The sequence below is a fragment of the Acanthochromis polyacanthus genome, chromosome 22, assembly GCF_021347895.1.
Source record: "Acanthochromis polyacanthus isolate Apoly-LR-REF ecotype Palm Island chromosome 22, KAUST_Apoly_ChrSc, whole genome shotgun sequence".
Lineage (NCBI taxonomy): Eukaryota > Metazoa > Chordata > Actinopteri > Pomacentridae > Acanthochromis > Acanthochromis polyacanthus.
Window position 1 is genome coordinate 2,788,054 of NC_067134.1, and position 17,058 is coordinate 2,805,111.

Sequence of the window (17,058 nt, forward strand, 5' to 3'; positions counted from 1 at the left end):
GGGGAGAAAAACAGTTCCTATTTCAGTGGATTAGAGAGAAATGCAATCAGCCTCTAAATGTTGATGATCAAACTGGGAGCAATCCAGAAGAAAGAGCAGATGAAAGATTTAGATTCTATCAGCATTTACATTCAGCAGCTTTTTCTTAAAAAGTCAAAGCATTTCTTCCTCAGACTGACTTTAAAAGCACGTGTTTGGAGAGATTGATAGAGCTGGAATGAAAATGTCTTTGGGGAAATCAGCGGCTCCAGATGGACTTACAACCAACTTTGATCCGTTTTTCTGGGCTGATATTAGAGAATGACTGTTTGAAGCATTCAAAGAAGCTTTCAATCAGGGAGTCACACTCATTTTAGTTCAGGTTCCACATTTAGCCCAGTTTGATCTCAAGTGGGCCGGACCGGTTTTTACTACAGGATCAGAACCACAAAAGTCAGATTTAAAAAGACAAAAAATGAGACAAAAACCAGACAAAATATTGTGAAAATGAGACAGAAAAGGACAAAAGAACAATCTAGTGTTTGACTTTGTGATCGTGGTCTAGAAATGATTTTAAATTGATACTTTGACTCATTTACAATCTGCAGTTCATGTCTTCTCTGGAATTTGGACACTTTGATGATGATTGATGGATTGTGCTCATTTGGTAGAGGATGCTGCTTTTACACTCTTTCTATATTCATTGAGAGCTTCTGACAAGCTTCAATACCACTTTATTTGACATTCACTGCATTATTTTGGATTGAAAATTCATTCATATGCTCTCAATGTTGTCCAGCAGAATTCCTTCAATGTGGAACTACTAGAAGATGAGATGTTAACAGGAGCAAACACCAAGGAGACCCATCAGTCCTCTGCTGTTTATTATTAGCTCTGGATATCAACCCTCCTGTTGGCTTGTGAAAATATTTATTATTTTCCACATTTTCAAACTTTAAAACGACACGAGGGTTAAAATAATGAAACTCTAAAAGCATTTAATAAGGACACAGTCAGCAGATGATCCAACATTATTTTAAAGCTGTGTGTATTTTCCAGAATCCTCAGGGTTTGATTGAAACTAAATGTGAGATCTGATCCATTCACCAGAAAACACAAACTTTACTTCAGAATATTCCAGTAAAAATGAGCTGAAACATTTGGGAGAAACTATCAGTAAAATCTGATCAACAGGGAAACTTCTAACATTCTGATTGTTGGAAATCAAATCTAAAATCCTTGAAGATCTGCTTCCAAAGGAATCTTTCATATTTGGTAGAATACTGAGGACAGAAATGGAAGGATTTCAGGATGAATTTATCCAGCAGATTCTTGATGTGTTTCACATCGATGGATGAAGAAAATCCAGCAGATTGACTGTGATGTGATTTGATGCTAAAAGGTGATGTGGTAAAATGAGTAGAGGAGGGGCTTTGAATGTCACTGATTTACAAACAATGAATGGTTCCATGAAATGACTTTAGAAAACAGGAACATTATCTGTGCTTTACCTTAGCGCCTCATCTTTGTCTCATTCTCTTTAACATGTGATTTCCATCCTTTAAATGATCACATTTCCACATGCAGCTGTTCTTCTACTGGAAAATGCTTTAGAAGCAGAACTTCAGTCCACACAAAGCTACAATGTGGAAGAACAGGAGGATTTGTACAGGAGGAAATGTGTCTTTGTGAAGGATTGGATGGAGAAAGGAACACATTGAATGGATGAAGATGTTCTAGTGATTTTCAAACTAAACTGACTTCAGATTGCTGCTAGAAACAACAATCTCTGCTAATCAAAGCTGTTCAGTGATCAAAGGAATGTTCCAGAATTCATCTGAACTCCTCATTCTAACACGCTGTTTATTGGCAGAGAAACATTTTTAGACGTTAAATGTTAGAACAACATTGTGAGATGATCAGGAACTAAAGAATGTTTTCCTCTTCCTGCTCAAAGAAAAGTTGGATCTCCAACATTTCCACAGACTGACTCTATCAAAGTCACAAGCAGATATTTGTCTTTTCCTTTCTGAGCTGAAATGAAAGAAGTTCATTTCTAAACTCTTTCTGATGTTTCTCCATGTAGAGAATGTTCCAGAAGGAGATTTCATGTGGAGAAGAACACATGCACATTGATGGAGAAGATGTGAAACTCCAGAACATCTGTTCTCCTCCTGAACTATTGTGAGGAGCTTTAGGGACACAATCATGAATGGCTGCTAACAAACAACGTTCAACCTGTCTGTGAATACAATTCTATCAAGTTTGCTCTCTTTATGCACAACAAACATTTGGAATTTATGTGGAATCCTAGAATGAGAACTGCTGAGTTTTAGACACACAGATGTAGATTTTTGAAGGCTGCTCTGAGTTTGAAACTTTTCTTTTCCTCCTTAATCAAACTGTCAAATAGAAGTTCCTTCAGACTGTCTCAGATTCTCATGTTATAAACTGATTAACCCCTGAGAAGTTCATTTCTTTGAAGCTGTCTGATTTGATTATTCTGTTTCTTTCTTTTCTGCTTCTCTTCTGCTCGGACCAGTGGAATTGTAGGACACAGTTGGTGCCTATTTGTTGTTCAATTATGCTTCATAAAAGATAAAACAACAAAAAACTTGGGGAGCCAAATAACCCAGAATGCATTTAGAGCAGCAGCAAAGACCGAGGAGGAAACTTTCAGAGGAAACTCAAGTATTTTGGGAATACTGCTGTTATTGTGACACTAAATGTAGTTTTCAGATGATCTGAGGTGAGAAAGTGGTTGTAAAAACGTCCAATCTGTGGTGAGTTCTCCAGATGAAGCTGATAAAAAATGAGCTCCAACGCTTTCAGAGATGTGAGGTCCAGGTTAGACAGCTATGATGGACGGTCAGCCTCACTGTAGAGCTCCTTATCTGGACCAGACTTTACAATCTGCTGCTCTGACGCTTCTATAGCGTTTAAACAGGATATTAGTAGTTTATGTTGATCTAACCGTCACACTTTGACCTCACACTTTATTTGGATTGTTCAGAGAAAAATCAGTTTGAAAGAAGTTCAAGTTCACAACTTTAGATTGTTCATGTTTTACTCGCTCACTGACTGTGATCATAAGAACAGATAGAAATTAAAACATAGAAGATCATTTATTTACAAGTTTGGTTTCTGAGTCTTTTCACCACTAAAATATGGAGTTTTTCTTCTAGTCTTTGGAGTTCTTTATATCTGCTGTTAGGGATAAATTTAATGAAATAGAATTAAAAACGGAGACAAAAAGATCAAAATAAAAGCATCAGTTTTACTGCTTTACTAAAGATCTTTTTTCTGTTTTCATTTCTGCCGTGGAAGAGGATAAACGTTGATTATTCAACATGGAAAATTAAATTCCACTGATCAACAAATAAGCAAACAAACATGAAGATCAAAGTGTGTTATTGGTCATTTATTGAATAAAAAAGAAAGTTAGAATAGTTTAAAAGCCACAGGCAGAGCAAATAAAAGTGGAGAAAGATGTATTAAAATCATTGATCTTGTTCAGGAAAAATCAACCACTGCAATGAAAATAAAAACTAAGTTAGACACTGATTACAGCACAAGATCTGTTCAAAGAATTTAGAGCATGGAAGGGTTCAAATACACCACAATGTGAGGAAAAGCTCCTTTAACGGCCAAACACAACATTTATAGAATTAAACAGGCTAAAAATGTTGAATTTACAGAGTTCAATGTAATCTGGATAGTCCTGGTGGGTTTAAATTCTACTGGAATCATATCGATGCTGAAAACATTTTGATCCACAGATAGCTAGGGTTATGGGAGCTTTGATGGAAAAATACAATCTGATAGAAACCAGAAATTCAGAATCTGATAAAAAAAAAACTGATGAAAAAACATTGAAGCACTTATTTATAGTAAAAATGAAAAATGGATCTATCAATAAGACATAAATGACCAGCCCGATCTCACGAGGATTCGTGAAACTGTTACGTAAATTTTTGTTTCGGTTTCGTGCGCACCAACACGATTTCGTCATGTTTTTCGTGCCGCTCACCACGAAATGCACACCAATGTATTTTAAACGGCGGACTTTTCGTGCCACCCAGAACGTATTTCAAACGAATGTGTGTATTATATTTTTAATGTAAAACCATGGCGAATCCAACGCTATATTTTGCATGACATCGTCCCTAACCATAACCTTAACCATAACCCTAACCATAACCTAACCATAACCCGGTGGTACACTTACCAATTTACATAGGAATTTAAAGAATGTCCGGCGGCCGGCGGCCGCAAACACGATCACACAAGCAGTATACGCCGATGGACAGCTTAGATCGTCATGAATCCGCCGGTATAATCCACTTTCAGATGTGATTACCACAGCAGGTTTCGTTGTGAGCAACACGAAAAACATTTCGTGGTGAGCGGCACGAAAAACATGACAAAATCGTGTTGGTGCGCACGAAAAAGAAACAAAAAATTTACGTAACAGTTTCACGAATCCCCGTGAGACCGTGTTGAAATGACAGAAGAGCACAGAATACTTTGGAAAGAGTGACACAGATGAAGGAAGTTCTCATTTCATCACTAGAACAGGACTTAAAGACTCACATCAGGATCAAGTGTGGCTGCACAAAAAGCTGATTTTCACTGGACAATAATGTGTGAAAGTCTGTCAGCAGTTTGGAGATTCACTGCTTCCTCTCTCATTTCACACTTTGTGCAGCTCAAATGCTTTTAGTTCAAGTGAGCGTCAGAGGAACACCACATCCTGATTTTCACTCTCAACATTTGACTGGAAAAAGACGCAAACACCACATTTGGCTCCTGGAAGAATCACAACTTCATCTTTGAAGAGGAACAAGTTTACAAGGAATCATTTAGAAGGATTTGACAAAGAAACACATTTAATCCATGAATGTGAAAACATGTTTGTGAGGGACAGAGTCATGGAGAGACTCAACTATCTGTTCAACACTGTTTCTCTACCAGGAGGAGACTCTGGAGACGAGACTCAGCACAGAGACACTGAGGACCCAAACCTGGACCAGACCCCAAATCCAGGATAGAGAGTTTCAGTGAATGTGGTGTTGAAGGTGTGGAGGTGGATCAGAGAGTCAGAGGAGACTCTGTAGAAGGACAGAGTTCCAGCAGGAACGTCCACATAAACTGAAACTCTGTGAGAGACTGAGGAGGACCTGATGGATGTTTTTCTGTTATTGTGATAGACAGAGTAACCATAATCATCAGAGCAGAACAGACTCCAGGACTGATCATTAAATCCAAACCCACAGTCATCACTGTCTTCTTTCCTTCTGATTCCTCTGTAACTCACTGATATATAAACCTCTCCACTCCACTCAACCTCCCAGTAACAGCGACCAGTCAGACCAGTTCTACACAGCAGCTGAGGATAACAGTCAAACCTGTCTGGATGATCAGGATACGACTGATCCTCCTCCTCCACTAATGTCACCTTCCTGTTGTTGTCAGACAGTTTGAGTTTTCTGTGTACTGTGTTTGTGTCGACTGTGAGTTGACAGGAATCTGATGGAGAGAACAAACACAACACAGCTGCAGTTATTGATGGATCATGTGATCAGTATTAAAGCTTTGATGATGACCTCAGAGATGTGACACTTTGAAGATGCTTGAATGTGCTGCTTTGTTTCCATCAATCCATTCAAACACACTTACACTTCCTCAGACCTGGTGTCAACCATCGGACTCCAGCAGGCGTCACCCTGAAAGGAGGAGGACGGTCAGAGCAGCAGAGACTCTTTCAGCAGCACACATGGACGTTACATGGCTCTCACACTGTTCCACTGATAAAGGACCAGAGCGTTCATAGAGGTGACATCATTCTCCCAGACTGATACAAACTTCACTGGTGCCATGACTGACTGTATAACTTTAAATCATTTTCTACAATTGTGCAGCAAAACAGAACTTTTTTTCTTTTCTTTTTCCTCTTTTTCAGTGATATCACTCTATGCTAGCCCATTGCCTTAAATCCCTTTGGAAAATCTCATTTAATGAACTAGAACATCAGGTTATAGGTGTCGCTGAGCTGCCTTTCCTTTTTGTGTGTGTGCCAGAATATACATAGCTAGAAGGTTAGAAAGCTTTTTGGTTTATTTCTTCTTTTTTATGTCTTTTTCACTTGTCTCACTCAATGCTAGGGGACTGAGGAATAATGTAAAGCGTAAAGCTTTATTTTTAATGTTAAACAGCTGAAAACTGATTTGGTTTTTTTCAAGAATCACACTCACTTATTAAAGATGTAAACTTGTGTAAAAATCAATGGGAAACGACATGTGGTGATGACATGGACAGAACATTCTGCTGGGGGATCTTGTTTAAAGGGTAGTTTTCCTGGAAAATTGATGCACTCTGTGACAGTCAAGCTCATTTGATTTGTTTAATAGTAGACTGGAATGGCAAAGCAATGATTATTGTTCATTTGTACGGTTATAATTCTAAATCAGAAAATGATAAACTTATTCATACATTAGACTGTAAACTTGCAGCTCTAACTCAGACATTCCCTGAGGCTTACTTCATTGTAGGAGGTGATTTTAATGTGCTCATGAATGAGGTGATGATAGATGGCCTCCAGCTAAATGCTCACAGCCAAATGTTCAGTTCAACTCTTTCATTGACAAGTATGATTTATGTGATGTATGGAGAGAGAAGTTTCCAAATACTTGGAGGAATAAAAATGGCTCCAGACAGTCTGGCCTGGATTACTGGCTGCTCTCTAAATCACTTTCTAAAGACAATATTCCAATCGATGTCCCCCCCCCCCCCCATTAACTGACCATAGAGCCATCCTTAGATATTTACATCTCCTTCCAGGAATGGTTGACACCAAGCAATTCTCTGATTGGAAGATGAAGAGCTCTTTATTGAGGCATGACAATGTCAAACATGAACTTAGTACAATTATTCAGTTTTATTGGTTAAATGCTCTGAAGGAAGGAAATGATGGAAAAAATTGGGAACTCCTTAAATTTGAAATGGGTGGATTTTTAAGAAGATATGGAAGTGAGTTAGCCAAATCTAGACGCCAAAATGAGGAGAAAGTGATCACAGATATAATGTCCTTGGCTAGCATTGCACCAGAAAATCTCTGACATGATGAAAAATGAAAATGAATTGAACTTCAAAACACTTTAGATGATATATATAAGGTTAAAGCAGAGGCTGCTTTTGGTAGATCCAGACTGAAGTGGCTTGAACACGGTGAACAAATGACTTCCTGTTTCTTTAAACTGGAAAAAACTCATGCTAAGTACAATGCCATGTCTCAACTGAACATTGATGGAGTTGTGACTGAGAGTAAGAGCAGTATTTGTGAGTTTTGCTCTAGCTACTTTTCCTCTCTTTATAAAACAAAGTCTGACAAAGATGCAATGGATAGACTGTTTAATGTGTTGATTTTACAAACTCTATAACGGAGGAAGAGCGGTTGATGTGTGACACCCCTCTCACACAACAACAAGTATTAGATGCAACGATGCAACTTCAGAGTAATAAGTCACCTGGAGTTGATGGGATTGTTTCAGAATTCTAGATAGATTTTGCTGAACTTTTGGCCCCGTTTCTGTTCAAAGTTTTCTGAAGGTATTAGTAAAGGGACTCTTCCAGCAAGTATGACACAAGGCTGGATTACTTTAATTCCTAAACCAAAAAAGGAGCCTCTCTTCATTGATAACTGGAGACCAGTTTCATTATTGAACAATGACTCTAAAGTTCTTGCTCTTGTTTTTGCTAAAAGATGTAAAAATGCTCTTAACTCTATTATTGATGAGAATCAGTCTGGGTTTATGAGTAACAGGCATATTTTCAATAACATGAGGCTAGTTTTAGACCTCAGACTATGCTGACCTTATTAGGGATGACAGTTTCATTTTAGTTTGAGACTTTCACAAAGCCTTTGATACAGTTGAACACTCCTTTATGTTTTCTGCTCTTAACAGGTTTGGTTTTGGGCCATACTTTTGCAGTGTGATGAAAACATTCTATGCTGGCGCCAATAGCTCGGTAAAACTGAGTAATGGCACAACTCAGAGATTTTGTTTGGAAAGAGGGGTAAGACAGGGCTGCCCTGTCTCAGTTTACCTCTTCCTGGTTGTTGCTCAAATGTTTTGTCATTTTGTCAAATTCTGTCAGCTGGAAGGCATCTCTATTGCTGCTAGAAGCAGACTTTGAAGTCAGTTGGCTGATGATACAGCCTTGTTTTTAAAGAATGCCCTACAGATAAAGCCTGCAATTAATGCAATCCACATGTTTTCTAAAGCATCAGGTTTGTACTTAAACCTAAATAAGTGTGAGCTATTCGCTCTCTAAAATTCTGATATAACCTCAATTGATGATATACGAGTAAAGAGTAAGGTTAACTATTTAGGGATTACTGTAACTAAAAATCAGTGCACACGCCATGCAGCTGACATGTCACAAAGTTAAAATGATCCACGTATTTTATGATCAACAGACATAGCATCAACCGGAGTGCCGGTTGATGTCACACTTATCGCAAAGGTGAACATTTAACGATCTCGCGTCCGCGCATTAGATGTATCCAGGCCAGGCAGCAGACCTGTAATTATTATTATTATTATCATTATTATTATTATTGTTATAGTAGTAGTAGTAGTAGTATTGTTGTTAATAATAATAATAATAATTATTATTTTCTAACATTATCACAAGCCTAGTAGTGTATATAATAAATACTGTGCAAAAATAAAAACGCTATTTAACGTAATTTATCTTTTATCACCCATTTATCAGTAAGGCTTTTCTTTTGGTAGGGAGTCCATTTGACCCATGACGGTCAGGGGTCACGTGCTTCCGTTTTTTCGTTTTGAGACCTGAAACGAAAAAAGGGAAAATTGAAATCCAAAAAACGAAATTCGGCCGTAATTTGCTTGTGTTGGTTTCATTTTTGGTTTTGAATTGAGAAAGGAAAAAACCGTTTTTTCGTTTTTGGTTGAAAACGAAAAAAGGAAAATTGAGCTGTTTTTCCCTTTTTCGTTTGTTGGTTTGGTCAGAAAAACAGATTATACTTTTGGCCCCTGACCCAGGACAGTCAGAAAAGTTTTCCTGGCTCTGAAACGACTTTTACTCATCATTGTGGTTTTCCTGGACACAAACCTGTCAGAGCATCAAGGAGGAGTTCCACAGGATTACAGGTGAATGATGCAGAGATCTGTTAAATTCATTTTAAATCATATTCTGTTCATGACATTGTGCTGCAGCCTCAGACTGGGATTAGTCATTTTAATTTCTTTTAGGATTTCCCAGTGTGATTGGCTGCATAGATGCACACACATCCCCATCACAGCTCCCTCACATCATGAACAGGAAGTCCATTCACAGCATAAATGTGCAGGTAGGTTACAGGTAGACTGACTACTGTTTCTAAATGTTAAAGACTGCATCATAGTTCAACATCTGTCATTCTCTGCACTGTCCAGATCATATGTGATGCTGCATACATCATTTCTAATGTGGAGGCCAAGTGGTCTGGGTCTGTTCATGACTCCAGGATTTATGGAGAGTCTAACCTGAGCAACAGACTGCAGCGTGGTCAGCAGCATAAAGATTTTCACAATAGAATTCTCTTGTCTCCCTCCTTTAATATACTCTGATGTATCCTCTATACATTACAGGAGAGTTTGATGGCCTTCTGCTGGGTGACAGGGGTTACCATGCCAACCCAGGCTGATGACCTCATACCCTGACCCTGAACCAGGCCCCCAACAGAACTTCAACCGGACTCACTGCAGGACCAGAGCCCGGGTGGAGATGACCATAGGCCTGCTGAAAGCCTGTTTCCAGAGCCTACGTCTCCTCAGGGTGACCCCTGAGAGGGCCTGTGATATTACTGTGGCATGTGTTGTTCTTCATAATGTTACCACTATTAGAGGAGAGCAACACCCTGCCCTACAAACTGAAGACCCAGATGATGAGCCCATCCACCTGCAGCTATCCAGGACAGCAGAGCAGTCAGAGACACCGTATGCAATAATCACTTTAGAGTTTAAGTCACCATCATCACCACCACAGCAAATAAAGACATGATACACATTTCATTTGCTCTTCTTTATTTCCTACAAATAAAAGATAGTTCAGTTCATGTTCCAGTAGTTAACATAATTCACCTGTGACCATCACCACCTCTAACTTGTGCTCCAGTATTTCAATTTCCAGATCTGCCCTCCTAATCTGTTTTTTGGATTTTTCCTCAGCAAATGCAGTTTATAAATCTGTTTTACTGATAACTGGGAATACATAGAGGACATTAAGTTATACAGTTGCACATGAATTCCACAGAATGAAGCTCTGGTGTTTCCTGAACATCCATCTCACTGTCAGTCTGTGCAGTGGAAGCTGAGGAACCATCCTGCTGCTGTCCAGCCATGCTCTGTTAAAAAGGATGAGAATGTGCAACACTTCAGTGTAGGCTAAATGTCACACTCTATATTCCACCCAAAATGTGAATGAGAAGAGAACTATCAGTAACATAGCTCTGTATGCCTTTCTGGATCCCCCTCTGTAAAGGCAGCAGACACAGTTTCATCCTCTTCATCCTACATCAGTTACATGTTTCAGTAAACTTAAACTGCCATTTGGAGAAATCTGTGGAGTGTTGCCTCCTTACAATTACAAGGTATATATATATATATATATATATATATATATATATATATAAATATATGCATCCATGACATTTTATTCCACCGTTTTACAGGCATCTGCTTTCTTTCTGTTGGCTGAGCAGAAGTCTATGTTAGTTTAAATAGTCTTAATTATTTAACAGGACATGATATGGATGCAGACATTTAGGCCATGTGTGGATAAAACAACTGCACAGTCAAACAGCCACTTAATATTTAGGCTACTTTACAATGTAAAACATGATCAACATGAAGTACCTCCATGAAATAATGCCGAGGTCTGACCTGTTTGAACAATGTTTTTATATTTCATCTTAAGCTGCTGTCCTGCAGGATTTCCCCTAAATGAAATAACTTAATATTCTACCATTCAGACAGTTATTCCCTGTAATATTATTACGATTACAAAGGACTACATTTAAACTTACGCATTGATCCGGGCTGTTCTCCACGCCGTCTCCCTCTCTTTTGCAGCTGCAGCGGTGTTGCACTTCTTTCTAAAAACGTGTTCAAACTCGCCATATGAGCGCGTTAAAAACTTCCAGTTCAAAAACGCAGCCTTTCGCTTCCCCGTTTCCATGGTGACTCGTCGAATCGGGGTTCCATTGATGCTGTCTTTTCAGAGTTGCGGTGCACGTGCGTAACTCCGGGTCAAACTACTCCGAGTTGATTAAACCAACTCAAATCAGCCGTTGTGAAACCGAAAACTCAGAGTTTTCTATCTCAGAGTAGATCAACTCAGAGTTGTAGAAGAAACTCAGAGTTTGTAAAACCTGCTTCGTGAAATAGGCCCCTGCTCCATCCTTGGTGTTTCTCTCTTCCACTGATTCTCAGGTGTTTTCTGTTCAGCCCCTCAGGAAGAAGGAAACATTTAGCGCCCCCTACCCTCCACCACCGCTACAAATAGCATCATTAGTCTATGAATTATTACAAGTCCACCTCTGTACATGAAGGAAAACTAAAAAGAAAGAAAAAGAAAGAAATCTAGATCCACTTCCAACAAAGAACAACTTTATGAACCTTTTTTAGTTTAAAATGCATCAATTAGCCTTAAAGTCAACAAATTTAATCCTTCTGGAAACTCTAAACATTTTTAACCGACTAATCGATCCATTTGATGGTGAAAATAACCTGAAATAAAATCAATAAATAATCAAAGTGATCAGCATCTTTCCCTCAGGAGCTCAACATAGAAACACTTCCACTGATTGAGCTGATTTTTAATCAGAATGATGAAGTCAGGATTAACGGCTACAATGAGCTCCTTTTTAACCAACAACTTTTCAAAGCGTGTTTGAAGCATGACGCTGCAACTCTCAGCTCCTACTCCGTGTTTAGGAGGATCTGGACCTGGTCTCCAGCAGCAGAGAAGCCGCTCTCACAAAGATCAGCAGAAGAATGTCCACAGCCCTCAGAGTGGATTCTGCCTCTCTACACTCAGACACAATTCACTCAGAGTCTGAGATGTGAACCTCAGACGTCACGTTGATGAGCTGCTCCTCCTCTGCAGAGCTGGAACCAGTGGGAGCACTGGAAGGATCTCTCAGCCACTCATACTGGGAACTGTTTTCAGGGAACTACTTCTTAAAGAATCCATCAGTCATGAAATAAGCTGCTTCATACATGGAATCACTGAGGTGGCATCATAGCCGCTGCTTTCTACAAATTCCTGCAGGTTCTCCAATCAGTCAGTATCTCCTCCATCCAGTGGCTGCCCCACATCGCTAGCTTCCTCGTCTCCCACCGTAGTCACAGTGAAGCTAAGAGCTACAGATGCTTCGTCACATTTCCTCATCTGAGCTTTCAGGAGATTTTTGTTTGTCTCATTATCTCCGTCTCTCTCTCTGCCTTTCTTCTCATTCCTGTTAAATATTTTTCCGTTGTGTCTTCTGTGTGTTTGTTTGTAGTATTTCAGATCTCCTGCACTGTGGTGTGTGTTCACTGCCCCCAGGGGGCGCCACTATTTAAGAAGCACTAAGCTAGGCTAAAAGGTTCCTGTCTGTCTGTACCTGAGAGTTTCCAGTCTACAGTGTGGATCCTCCACTTTAGCTCTCAGCATCTCCTCTCCTGAGTCTCCTGGATGGTTGTAGCTCAGGTCCAGCTCTCTCAGATTTGAGGTCTTCAAGCTCAGAGCTGAGGCCAGAGAAGCACAGCCTTCCTCTGTGACCAGACAGCCTGACAGCCTGCACACACAAAACAACACAAACCTGATGGACAACACTTGGCTGGATGTTTCTCACTCTCTTTTCTTCTTTGTCTTTCAGATACATTTTGCTGCACATTTCATGCGTCTCAAGCAAATCAACGATTAGTGGGATTTAATCATGTCAAAAATAAACCCTGACAAAGTCCTGCACAAGTTCAGTAAAAGCTCATTTGATGAATCCCATCAGCAGAAATGATTGTACTCAGGTTAGCTGTTTATCCACTGATAGAAATCACATCAGTTTCAAAGCATGAGTCCTGACCTGAGAGCTTCCAGTTTACAGTGTGGACTCTCCAGTCCAGCAGAAAGACTCTCCACTCCTGAATCCTGCAGGTTGTTGTTACTCAGGTCCAGCTCTGTCACACTGGAGGACTGGGAGCTGAGGACTGAGGACAGAGCTCCACAGCTTCTCTCTGACAGATTACAGCCACTCAGTCTGAAGAGACAAAAAGCACATTATACTGATGAAACAGCAGCAAAATGAAAAAGGATCTTCAGTCTCCAACTACTTACACAACTTTCTTGGAGGCTTTGACCACTGGCAGCAGCCTCAGAAGAACCTCCTCTGAAGCAGAGTATTTCTTCAGGTCAAACACGTCCAGATCTTCTTCTGATGACCGTAAGATGAAGCCCAGAGCTGACCACTGAGCAGGAGACAGTTTATCTGTGGACAGACGTCCTGATCTCAGGGACTGTTGGATCTTCTCCACTAGAGAAACATCCTTCAGTTCATTCAGACAGTGGAACAGATTGATGCTTCTCTCTGCAGACAGATTCTCCCTGATCTTCTTCTTGATGTACGCCACTGTTTTCTGATTGGTCTGTGAGCTACTTCCTGTCTGTGTCAGCAGGCCTTGTAGGAGATTCTGATTGGTCGGCAGTGACAGACCCAGGAGGAAGCGCAGGAACAAGTCCAGGTGTCCGTTTGGACTCTGTAAGGCCTCGTCCACAGCTCTCTGATAGAAACCTGTTGGATCAGGTTTGTTGGAGGTTGTTTGTTGTTCTTCCAGCAGGTTGATTCCAGAGTTGATGAAGGTCTGATGGACATGAAGAGCAGCCAGAAACTCCTGAACACTAAGATGGACGAAGCAGAACACCTTGTCTTCCTGTTTCTGTCTTTGCTCTGCTTTGAAGATCTCTGTGAACACCCCTGAGTACACTGAAGCTTCACTCACATCAATGCCACTTTCTCTCAGATCTTTCTCACAGAAGATCAGGTTTCCCTTCTGCAGCTGTTCAAAAGCCAGTTTAGCTAATGACTTTATGAACTGAATCCTCTTCTCTAGACCGTACTTTTCTTCTGTGTGATCAATCTGAAATCTTAGAAACTCTGAGTACATCTCAGTCTGGGTTCTGGGCAGATCTCCTCCCTCTCTGGTTTCCAGCAGCTCCTCCAGAACTGTAGCAGTGATCCAGCAGAACACTGGGATGTGGCACATGATGTGGAGGCTTCGTGACTTCTTCATGTGGGAGATGATGCTGCTGGCCTGCTTCTTCTTTCTGAATCTCTTCCTGAAGTACTTCTCCTTCTGTGGGTCGGTGAACCCTCTGACCTCTGTTGTGATGTTGACGAGGTTTGGGGGTATCTGATTGGCTGCTGCAGGTCGTGTGGTTATCCAGAGGTGAGCTGAGTGCAACAGGTTTCCACTGATAAGTTCTTTCAGCAGGACTTCTATTTTAGTTGACTTTGTTACGTCCAGGGAGTGAGTGTTGTTGACATCAAAGTCCAGATTAAGGCGATTCTCGTCCAGTCCATCAAACACAAACAGCAGTTTGAATCTGCTCTGCTTGTAGCTGCTGTTTCCTGATGACTGCAGAGCTGTAAAGATGTAATTCAGAGCCTCCACTGTGATGTCTTTAGTTTCTGGGATACAGAAATGAATGAGCTCTGCCAAACCAAGCTCTTGTCCCTGCAATGAATTCAGAACACAGAAAGTGAACGGGAAAATGAGATGCACGTCTTGATTGGTTCTTTCTTCAGCCCAGTCCAACACAAACTTGCGCACAAGGAATGTTTTTCCAATCCCTGCAATCCCATTGGTCAGCACTGTTCTGATGTTTATGTATTTTCCAGAAGGATGCTTGAAAATGTCTCTGGGTTGGATCTGTGTCTCTGTGTCTGATGACTTCCACACCTTGTCAATCTGTAGGACCTCATGCTGTGTGTTGACGTGCACGTCCCGGCCAGCTGTGATGTACAGCTCTGTGTAGATATCAACCAGACGGTGCTTATCTTCATCCCACCCCTCTGTTGTAACCTTAAACGTGTCCTGGAAGTTTGACTGAAGCTTCTGTTGGTAATATGTGATGGGACGTGGTTCTGGTCCCGGAACAGTCTGATCTGTGTCAAAGAAGAAGCGAACAGTGTGAGGTGTGTGTCTACAGAAACCTCTGCTGTTAGAAAAAGTAAACACAAGCAACTACAAAGAGGCTGAAATTTTAATAAACCACTTATAACTTCTGATGGTAATAAAAGTTGTGCCAATTGTGTGTGAGATGTTTAATGCTTGAAAAAGGTTATTCTAGTGAATGGGAATTATAAATATCCAAACATATTCCTGTGAGTTTCATCCTAAACTGTACACATAAAGCCGCAACTTAACCCTGATCATTTGGAGGAAAGTGAGTGAAAAAACTGACTGAAAGGGCAACTCAGCTAAAGGGCTACCCAAATGGTTAACTATCAGAGAAAACAGGACAGGAATGTGGATGGAGGCAGTACAGAGATAGGCAAGTTTCCTCGACTTTTTGGACAACACTTCTCTGTGTTGCTTTAGGTCACTGGGAGGCTGTCGATGGTCTAAAGGTATAACATAATGTTACATAGTACTACATACTAACATGTCAGATGGTACACACAGAAAAAGATGGAGTATGTTCCAGTACATATTATGTTAAATGTAGTATGTCAGAAACACTCAGATGTCCTACAGCATTCAAACTGATTTTGTAGAATGAAAACTAACATGTTTTTCTGGCTGTTCTGACCCACATTCTATAAACTGTCACAGCACTTAACAGTGTGTCGTGGAAATATAAATAAGTTTGAGCTGCTGAGACTCAGTCAGATGACACCACATTACTACAGACTGGGACAGTCACAGTTTAAGGCTCCATATTATCAAGTAGGATGTTCTAATTGTATGCAGGACACAGTGAACACTTTATGTAGGATGTATTTAAACTTAAAGGTTTGTGATTTGGAAAGCAGCTGCTTCAACATCATGTCTCTGTCCTTACTGAGAGCTGATTGGTCAGCTTCCCTCTGGTTGTAAACTGCAGGACCACTCCCAGCTAAACAGGATGAATGAAGAATCTTCAGAAACTGTCTGATCGACTCATAATTTGGTGAGAACAGGTGAGGACATGCTTTGCTTCCACAGAAGGTCAGCTCATACAGAACTAATTTTGGTGTTCTATCAAGGTTTAAACAGCAGGGGGCAGCATTCAGTCAGTAGGGTTGATCAGTAGATTTTACAGAAGAACTGACCTTAATGTGGACTCAGGAAAAACTGACAGAACCTGAACTCTATCAGACTGTAGCAGAACCTGAACTCTATCAGACTGTAGCAGAACCTGAACCCTATAAGACTGTAACAGAACCTGAACCCTATAAGACTGTAGCAGAACCTGAACTCTATCAGACTGTAACAGAACCTGAACCCTATAAGACTGTAACAGAACCTGAACTCTATCAAACTGTAACAGAACCTGAACTCTATCAGACTGTAGCAGAACCTGAACCCTATAAGACTGTAGCAGAACCTGAACTCTATCAGACTGTAGCAGAACCTGAACCCTATAAGACTGTAGCAGAACCTGAACTCTATCAGACTGTAACAGAACCTGAACCCTATAAGACTGTAACAGAACCTGAACTCTATCAAACTGTAACAGAACCTGAACTCTATCAAACTGTAACAGAACCTGAACTCTATCAAACTGTAGCAGAACCTGAACTCTATCAGACTGTAACAGAACCTGAACCCTATAAGACTGTAGCAGAACCTGAACTCTATCAGACTGTAGCAGAACCTGAACTGTATCAGACTGTAACAGAACCTGAACTCTATCAGACTGTAACAGAACCTGAACTCTATCAGACTGTAGCAGAACCTGAACTCTATCAGACTGTAACAGAACCTGAACTCTATCAGACTGTAACAGAACCTTCATGCATCTTTCTGACTGTAATATCATGTTGTA

At 40.4% G+C, this 17,058-nt stretch overlaps 3 protein-coding genes across 23 annotated transcripts in view; 2 read left to right on the forward strand and 1 right to left on the reverse strand.

The window, feature by feature from the left end:
* The window catches only part of LOC127531965 (zinc finger protein OZF-like), a 320,874-nt gene that overhangs the window by 239,971 nt on the left and 63,845 nt on the right, over positions 1–17,058 (forward strand). The window lies entirely within an intron of this gene.
* The window catches only part of LOC127530226 (NACHT, LRR and PYD domains-containing protein 3-like), a 499,749-nt gene that overhangs the window by 110,383 nt on the left and 372,308 nt on the right, over positions 1–17,058 (forward strand). The gene's annotated exons all lie outside the window — the stretch shown is intronic.
* The window catches only part of LOC127531911 (NLR family CARD domain-containing protein 3-like), a 116,674-nt gene continuing 102,661 nt past the window's right edge, over positions 3,046–17,058 (reverse strand). The window contains exons 7-8 of the mRNA XM_051942322.1: positions 5,429–5,437; positions 3,046–3,060 (exon numbers count right to left, since the gene is read on the reverse strand). Of these exons, the coding sequence (XP_051798282.1) occupies positions 3,046–3,060; positions 5,429–5,437 (24 nt within the window). The remainder of the gene's footprint in view (positions 3,061–5,428; positions 5,438–17,058) is intronic.